The 9,228-nt window shown below is 45.2% G+C and overlaps 1 protein-coding gene across 1 annotated transcript in view; it reads left to right on the top strand.

Annotated features, from left to right (window-relative positions):
• The first annotated feature begins 927 nt into the window (after nt 1-927).
• Nucleotides 928-9,228, top strand: part of CMTM4 (CKLF-like MARVEL transmembrane domain containing 4) — a 40,972-nt gene continuing 32,671 nt past the window's right edge. The window contains exons 1-3 of the mRNA XM_009881395.1: nt 928-960; nt 1,060-1,222; nt 5,507-5,631. Of these exons, the coding sequence (XP_009879697.1) occupies nt 928-960; nt 1,060-1,222; nt 5,507-5,631 (321 nt within the window). The remainder of the gene's footprint in view (nt 961-1,059; nt 1,223-5,506; nt 5,632-9,228) is intronic.

Here is a 9,228-nt window from a genome sequence, read left to right as displayed (position 1 = left end):
GAATAAAATCATCAGTTTCTGAGTCTTTGTAGTTCAAAGACATACAAGGGAAAGGCTGTAGATCAGTAGGTGGTTACTGATGACCTAAAGCAGACTCTTGTCTGGGTCTGTATGTAGAGCTGCATAGAATATCTAAATTGAACATTTAGTGCCAAAAGCAGAACCTGTCTGTTACTTGGTCTTTTTAGTTAAAAAAAATAAATAATATATTCATAGGATAGAGGCAGTTTAATTCCAAAAGCACTTGTGCTGGAATTCAGCTTCCCCTCCGAGGAAGCACTGACATAATACTCGCAGCCTGTTCTACCACAGCTTTCCTAATAATTACTTACTACGCCTCTGATCTGCTCACACAGTGTGGAGAAGATAATGTGAGCCCAAATAACGAAGAAAGCCAACAGTCCGAACTAACGCTTTGGGTCGCCACGTGGCTCTGGTTTCACAAACATCCAAGATCTCTGCAGTCAGTTGTAACTGTGGTTTGCAAAGGGCCGTTGCAGCAGCGCAGGCGAGGGCAGCGTCTCGTCTGGCACGCTGGCTTTGCTCTGGGAAAGTGGAATGAAACAAGCTCTGACTCACACATGCGCATCACTGCCTCTTGAAATTCAAGTGCTCTTAAAAAGCTCAAGGAAGTTAATTTTCTCAAATGAAGTGCTTTACAAGTGGTAGTATAAATGTGGTGAAATGCTTCAAAATCACACGCGTTTCCGTAAATCTTCAGCATAGGGCACCTAATTCTGCTTTAAACTGGCTGAGCAGTAGCACCTCAGACATTTCTTTTGCCAAATACAGCAACACGCCGAAGAGCGTAGTGCTGACATTGCTTAGAAATGAAAGATGCACAAGATTTGACATGTCAGCGTAAGTTGCCGTGCAGCACCATTGCCCTCCGAAACGGCTGTGTCGTCATTCGGGTTGTGGTCCGGTATGGGGACTCACAGACCTGGTGTCACTGGGGGCGTATGTTGACACCGCGCTGATGGCTACATGCAAGAGGTCTGTAAGATGATGCCGTAAACAATGGAGGCAATTTATTTTTTCTGTTGCCTTTGTTTGCAGACTGGCTATGTGGCAGAATCAGCATTGCTAGTTGTCACTTTTTATCTGAAGAAGAAGCTCTTTCGTGCCCTGACAATGGATTATCACTGTGTTTTGCTGAAAGTTTCTGGAGAGGGAACGTTCCAAGCCCAGAAGGTGGCAGAGTTGGGATCGATGCCTGTAGGTAACGCTGCTTACTGCGCCATTGCAAGGTGCTGTATGCGTTGCTGGTCACGGTCCCTTCGGAATTCTTGTTTGGCAGATGATTATTTTTTATTTTTTTTAGGTTAAGTCTCTTTCAAAGAGTGAATTGCGGAGTTTTTTCTAAATAAAAGCAGTTTCATTCATTTCTAAGAATCTTGTTAATATGGGCTAAGCTTTTTTTCTTTCTGAGTTGTCTTAATTAAGACACTCTGGTCCCTTTCTTTCGAGCTAAAGCTGAAATAGTGATGTCCAGCACTAAAAGAACACTGTTGTATCTGCACACGCAGAAGCTGCCTTTGAAAAGTATTTGATTTTTCAATATCAATATTTACTAATGAAAGTGTTGATACTTGTAACACTCAGTGTAGCTTTGACACATGTAAAAACGGCATCCTTGTTTCAGACTTGCCAAATGCTCAAAAACCAAAAAAATCCTTCAACATATGCCAGAAAGGTGGCTGCAACCAAAAGGTGTGAGGCTTGCATTAATGTTCGCAAGAATGCGCAGTAAAATATTGACGTTCTCGAGCAAAGGAAACGTGCAATTGTAAATCTCTGGCAAGCGGCTTACCAGGTTGACAGCATTCCAAAGAAACGGGGAGTTTCCTTTTGGAGAGGGAAGGAAATGGCAGTATTGGAATGGAGTTAATTGACAGAAGAGGGAATAAGACCACTGAAAAGATGGAGATGGCTACTGGTTTGGACCAGATCAACTTGATTTAGATCAGATATTGAGAAGAAGTTCTCTCCTGTGAGGGCGGTGATCCCCTGGGGCAGGTTGCCCCGAGAAGCTGTGGCTGGCCCATCCCTGGAGGTGTTCAAGGCCAGGTTGGACGGGGCTTGGAGCAACCTGGGCTGGGGGGAGGTGGCCCTGCCCAGGGCAGGGGGGGGCAACTGGGTGGTCTTCAAGGTCCCTTCCAACCCAAACCATTCTGTGATTCTGTGATAATGTTATGATTCTATGGTGAACGTTACTTGCTTGGTTGATTAATAAAAGTTGGTTTACATTGATAATAAATCACTATCAAATTAAAACCTCTCTTTTCCAGAGGAACCAAATGATTATCCATGAAGGACTTGGTATACTGACTATGCTTTGGACATTATTAGAAAGTGAAGAGGTTCAAAATTTTCAGATGGTCTAAAAGACTTACGTTACTGTGCCCATAGGCAGAGAGGGAGAAGTAGAAAAAAATCCATTTGATTAAAGATCAATCACTGACTGCAGAGAAAATCTCTTAAATATAAACAAAGGCAAAAGGCCAGGGGAGAGCTCTTGGTACCTCCAGCCAAACCCAGAACTGGGTTTATCTAGCTCTGGTGCGGAGGTCAGAAAGGAGCGTGACAGAGACTTTCTCGTCTGTGCTGTAACCTCCCTGTGCGACCCAGCACAGCAGCTGGCGGCTGAGGAGCCCCTTTGGTAGGAAGTGCTGGTTCCTGGTGGGATGGGCTGGCTGGGAGACAAGCGAGTGCTCTATTAGCCGTTGGCAGATGTAAGAGCTTGGGGTTACTGAAATAATCCTGAACTTTGTGCGTGTCGCAAACCGGAGTTGTTACACACAGGTTTATTTTCCTGGGAAAAGCAAACATGCTCCAGAAAAATACTGGATTGTCAGTAGGCAGCTATAATTAGCAACTGTTTAATTAGCTGTAGTAGGATGTTTTGACCAATAGCTTGCGATGCTGTTTTGGTGGGCTGAGAAGCTGCCAGTGAAATCGGCAGGATCTGAAATATTTCAAATTTAGCAAAAGCCTGCCAAAATCTCTCCGGGTCACCTTTTAGCTGAACACAACACAACTATTAAGAGAATGCTGTTGTATGTACAATATTTTTAGCACACTTTCCTCTGCTTCTGCATTTGTGCTCTGCCCTATTACCCCCTCCATTAAATAACTTGAATCTTTTTGCCAGCTTCAGTAACAAGAAAGACCTCGCAGATAGCTGACTTAATACCAGTTGCATGAAAATTCGTGGCTTGGTGGAGACGATAAATCCAAAGATTTCCTCTGCTTTAGGCGGGGATTGCCAAGGCAGTTTGGCTAGTTTGTAGGCGAGACGGGCCAAAGAGAGATCTGCTGGTCTGCGCAGATGGAACCTGGCGGAGCACTTGCTTCCTTTCGCTCAGGCAGGAGTTGGAGGACGTAAATAGGAGCTAATCCTGCGGTGTGTGCAAAGGGAGCCTCGGGAGGGTGCTGGGCCGCTGGGCTCGGAGGGAGGGGTGAGGTGGGGAAGGTGGGAAGAGAAGACTACGTCTGCAAGGAATCAGGATTTATTAGTTCCGCTGTGTATGGGCTCTGTAGAGTTGGGGCCATGTGCCTGCCCTGAGTTTATAGCCAGGGATGGAAGACTTGAAATGATTTTTCCTGTTTAAAAAAAGAAAGAAAGACAAAAAAAAAAAAAGCCAAAACTTTCCCTCGCATGTAGAAGACCCGTGTAACTACAGAAATACTCTGCAAGGGAATGAGCCAAATTAGCTCAATATAAAGCTTTGTCATATGGAGAAATTAAGTGCTGCTGCAAAAAAAGGAGTATTCTTTGAACTGTTGTTACGTTAGCAATAGCTGTAAGTAAAACAAATGCAGAAGGATAATTAAAAAATGAACTTTTTTAACATTTGCAATTCCCCACCAGAAGTGCAGGCAACGGATTGGTTTGGTTACGTTAACAACAAACACAGCATTAAAGCAGTTGAGGTCAGTTGTTTTCGCTGGCCCATTTCGTCCATGGAAAGAAGGAATGCAGTGAGTGTACTTCATCTTTTTTTTTTTTTTTTAAGCCTGCTAAGGGACCTTTAAAACTTTGCTTATAAAACACGGTTTATACAATTTTTCATCCTCCCCTTCAGCTTCCCAACTCCTCCAAAAATAAAAATCGGCTTTTTCCCTCCAAAGGCTTGCTGTACCCTACCCGCCCCAGCTCGTGCTATAAAAATACCGTCTATCGCGGGGGCAGCATGACCATGCCCACGCAGGCAGAGGGAACCAGTGTTTTCTGACCTTCTGTTCCAGGCCTGTGTGTTGTTATGGGTTTATTGGAAGAAGACTACCTTTTTTCTCGGTTCAGGGCTTTTTCCCCCCTCTGTTCTCTGAATAAATGTAGTGCCATGAATAAAATAAACACTGCTGTCAGTCTCTCTGCATATTTTTCAGCGTGCTTCATTATACAGGATTCTTTCAAAAGAAATATAACCCACAGTCTTGGCTGGTTCCCAGCACCGTTAAAGGTCTACTGGCACTTTTCTTAAGCGTATGAGGTTTTGCTTCTATTTTTTATAGAAATTAATTTCACCTCCCTGCTATGTAGAATGTCTGCTGCCCTTCAGCCCAGATGTGGCTGCAAGGTAACCCCTCTCTGGCACTTGCAGATTGAAGATGTCCTTAAAAGTTTTTTGGAGGTGAAAGGAGTCTGCGACTACTTCATCAGCAATGAAGGCAGGGGGAAAAAAAACCTGGACCAGTACACAATTACTGAAGGAGACCTCAATCTCTCATCCTAGAGTAAAATATAAAATAAATTTCCTCTGTGAATGGCTCATTGTTAATAGCATATAAAGTCATGTTCTTAAGTCTGCACAGTAAGGGTCGGTCTAACGTCATTGGCCATGTTGCCTTCCTTGTTTTTCTTTTTTAGGGGACTTTTTTCTTTTGGTTATTTTGGTTTTGAAGGGGAAATGATGTTTCCTGATAGTGATGGTGAAATTCCACGAGTGACATTGTTACCTGTCCCGTTCAGAGGCGAAGCCAACCCCACATAGCTCTTTGGGACAGGTCCTGCAGTGACCTCTGGCCACCACTGCCTTCTGGTCCCAGCCGTGAGCCCTGGTGGCTGCCCCAGGGTGCCCATACTGGAGGCATCCGTCACACGAGCGTACCAGGCCTGTCGGGGCTGCGCGCTCTATTTTCCAGAGCATAGGGGCTGGACTACTGGTGAAGGTGCTGAAGGTCTGCAGGGGCTCACCTTATAGTGTAACTGCAGGGCAGGAACAGGATTCACTCGCGCTTTCTGCCACTAAAGCTGCACTTTTTTAATGAGAAGAAAAGGTGAGAGTCGCTCACTGTGCTCTGTCAGTACGTGCCTGAAACACCCCGACCAAACCACCAGATTTGAGAAGTGGGTGCTGCACCGTCAGCCCGTGAAACGTTTCTGGATATTCAGTGGAAGAAGCTTTCATAGGTTGCCCTTCAAATTCATTTCTTTCTGTCCTCCTCTCTGCTTTTCTGGGTACTTTCCTCAGTTGATATATGACTGTGCTTTGTCTCCTAGCTGAGGAATTCAGTTCTCGTTATTGTCCCCGAGGTGCCTTTACGCTGAGTGGCCTTATCCTGAGCGGCTGCTTCAGCTGTGGCTGGACATGGCAAAGTGGGAATCGTCGTACTGTTCATCAGCAGGTATCTGCTACCAGTTAGAGATAACCTTTAAGCAGTTTTCTTTCTGCTTAAAGTCCACGTCAGAACTTGCATCTTATTCCTGGTGTATTAATTCCTAACTCTGACTCAGCAAAATGATTTGCCTGCTTCCCATGCTGCTCATGGCTACAGAATCAAAGTGTGCACGCCACACTCCCACACTGTGAGAACGGACAATTTACTGAACTAAGGCACTTAAAAAATCCAGATGTTTTCCTATAGCAAGTTCCTTAGTAGCTTTTTAGGGTGGGGTGGGGTTTGGTGTTTTTTTTTTTCTCCAAGTGAAAAGTTGAGAAAAAGCTTCAGCGGTTTTTACATTGAGAAATTCAAGGGGAAAAAAGCCTCCTCTCTGATGCCAGAGTTAAACTCTAATCACTGCTCAGCTCTCTTGGAATTTGGCAGCATACCAGTGCTCCTTCCCTTTGGTAGGTCATGTGGAAATACCGGAGCATTTTCTTAAAGAACCTCTCAGCTCTTTTCAGGTACTTCCACAGATGTAACTTTCCTGTTAGGAGTCTAATTTCTTTTGCACTCTTAACTACATTTAAGCACCATTCGTAATAAGCACTGTGCGTATCTACAAAATTGTATGTATAAACATTGTAATACTTTTAAGTGTCTTAAAGCTACATAAATGCAGCTTTAAAAATCTGGGTTTAAGTTGATTTTCCTATTCAGCTGCAATAGAATCACACCCTTTAATCTTGAAAATAAATATGCTTAATGAAATGAACCCACAAGAAGTTCACAAGTTTATTAAAGGCTGTACGAATGGCTGAGGTGAAATTTGAGAGATGAGGGTCGTTTTGTTCAGTTTGATCAGTGATAATATCTAAGATTCTCTTTCCGCTTCTTTTTACACCTAAATCACCAGTTGGTTTTAATTTATCACCACTGTCCTGGAGATTCTGATGAGGCATTTCTCATTCTGTCAAAGCTGGCTTAACCGTTCCATAAAAATACAGATCTTTGATCATGTGGGTCTATGAATAGCATACTTGGATTTCCTCCCCTCTGTGCTCTTTCTTCCTTGTTTTCACTAATCAGTCATATTTTAGCTGGATATGAGGTCCTCTCTGATGAATTCCGTGATCAGATTAGCTTGATACTGTGGTGGTGTCTCCAGTGCAGATCACTGACCTGGTTCCCCATTTTCCCGGCCCTGGTACGCAGCCACCCGATGGAACGGCAGGCTGTGCTTGGAAAGCTTAGGAACCTGTAAAAACAAAGTTATCTGAAAGCAACGTGATCTGCCTTGGATGAATGCAGTGACCTTTTTACTGGATCAATACTTTTATTTACATATCCAACATAGACATTTTTTCCTTCAAGTGCTACAGCGCAGGCTGAAAAGGTGCCGTATCAGGCAAGAATGTGTGTAAAGGATTCCTTTGTTAAATGTTGGCAGCAACCTCGCGAGCCCTTGCCAAGTCTGTCCAGCCCACCCACCCGTCCAGGAGGACGCCAGAAAATCCCCCAGTAAGGCTTGGTATTGGCGCGGTGCCCTTTACAGCAAGGGAGGGGCAGCTGTACAGAGCCCGGTGCCGAGAGGGGCACCATGGCTATGGGCAGCGATGCCGATATCCCGCTGCCCCAGGAGCTGCCTGGAATGTCTGTGAAACCCCGGTCGGCGACACTGCCAATGGGCTCGCTGAAAACATGCCTCGCAATTGTTCAAATAACGCTTCCGACAGAGTGGAGAGAACACTTACTGTGCTTTCAGTGCCTAGGCAATTACCTCGCTAAAGAACAGAGGGGGTTCGGTGTGTCTATGCATCGCAGAATTCTCAAAATGCTCTAATGATTTTAAATACATTTAAACTTTGCATCCTCCGCTAAGCTATTAAGGAGTTTGCTGAAGGCTGCACAGGAGGCAGTGGCAATGCCAAAAGCCAGAATCAAGATCTCTTATCGCCTAGCCTTTTTCTTAAATCACTCAACCATCGCTCCCTTTGTCCTTCATTTGCCTTCTGCAATGCCACCTTTTGATTCTCCTTCAACGTACTGATCTGTTTTGGTCAGAACTGCAAAAGATCCATCAAAATAATGTTCACTGGATATTTCAAAAATGTTTTCATTATTTTGCTCAAGATAGTTTCCTCGAACTCAAAACAAATGTTAGATGTCGCTATAGGTAAACGTGGATAACCTGTGTTCCTGAAACAGCTGTGGAGCCTTAAGTTAAAAAAAATCCAGAGATGCTCTTGTGAGTGGCAACCCATGATATTTCCTGCAAGAAAAGGAGCTGATTTCCCAGGAGTTGTACAAGAACTGAAATAAGAGAGTGTAAAAACCTGTGAGTCCATCATGGCCAGCCCCATGCCAATGCAGGGTTTTCCTCTTACATTTATGATTTCATGTTAGGCTAGTTTCATGTGACCCAAGCAACAGAGTTGCCATCCTTCTCCATGCCTCACTCATGTTTTCTTCTTATTTTTTTTTCTTTTCCTGAGATTTGCCCTTTACCAAAGGGCAATGGTTTTGTTTCTTAAGCATGTCTCCTGACTCTTCATCTTGCCTGAGAGTATCAGCCTCTCCCAGCACCCCGGAGCAGCTATGAAAAGACTTTTATTGGCTGCATACTGCCAACGATGCCTCCAGTTAACCAAGCAACGACTGTTAAGGGTAGACAAAACCCCAACTCTTTCTCCATCCAGGGGTCCTGGTGTGCTCTCTGAGCCTGTCTCTTTGGCCTTCCTTCTTAGGGTCTACTTATACAGAGGCCAAAGAAAAGCAGAAAAACCTCTTGACATTAAAAATCACGTGGTACTAGGCAGAACCCTCTAAAAAGGAGGATTAAAGGGGCTTCAAGAGAACTGAAAGGGAGAGGTGAAGCAACACACAAAGGTGACTGGAAAGGAAATCACAAGTTTGATAATCCACATTGTTCATGGAAAACAGAAAAACTGTAGTGGTAAGAAAGGCTCTTGGGGGCCCGAGGAAGATGTGGGAAGAATTGATACATGTGAAAGTCCTACAGTACTAGTAACACGAAAGAGGAGAAAACGCTGTAGCCTGTCAACGAGGAGAAGGAGAGGAGGGATCTGGCTGATGGAGATGGCAGATGACCATTCAGAACGCTGAACACCTTGAATTTGGGCTCGGTCTGCGGTACGCAGCAGCTTCTGCCTCTTTCCACGCTGAAAAACCCTTCTCCAGCCGCAGTGGGTACACCTGTATTTGCCAGATCACGCCACAATTTCTCCTTGTTCGTGGTGACGCCGCAGGAGAAAAAGCATCTCCGCGCAGTGACTCAGAGCCTGCCCCACACCAACCCTTGCCCTGGAGAACGCCACTATTTACAATTATGCTTCGCAGCGTTTGTAAGGCTCAGGGAGGAATACCCCGAGGGTTTCCACTATCCCAACTACCGAATCACCACCAATGCATGTAAAAACACCCCGAAGTCAGAAAGCCTTTAAGGCCACAGACCTTTCCTTCCTCCCGGGGTGGCACAACTACCGTCCGTCCCCCCTCCCCCCGGCGGGCCTGGGCCTGGGCCTGGGCCGGTATCGGTGCCGGTGCCGGAACGGGGCGGTCCGGGCCGGCGGCAGCAGCAGCACCGCCCGGCGGCGGTCT

This window comes from Charadrius vociferus, unplaced genomic scaffold (assembly GCF_000708025.1).
Source record: "Charadrius vociferus isolate BGI_N301 unplaced genomic scaffold, ASM70802v2 scaffold553, whole genome shotgun sequence".
Taxonomy (NCBI): Eukaryota; Metazoa; Chordata; class Aves; order Charadriiformes; family Charadriidae; genus Charadrius; species Charadrius vociferus.
Note: the sequence above shows the minus strand (reverse complement) of the source record. Positions and strands in the feature narration are given on the sequence as shown.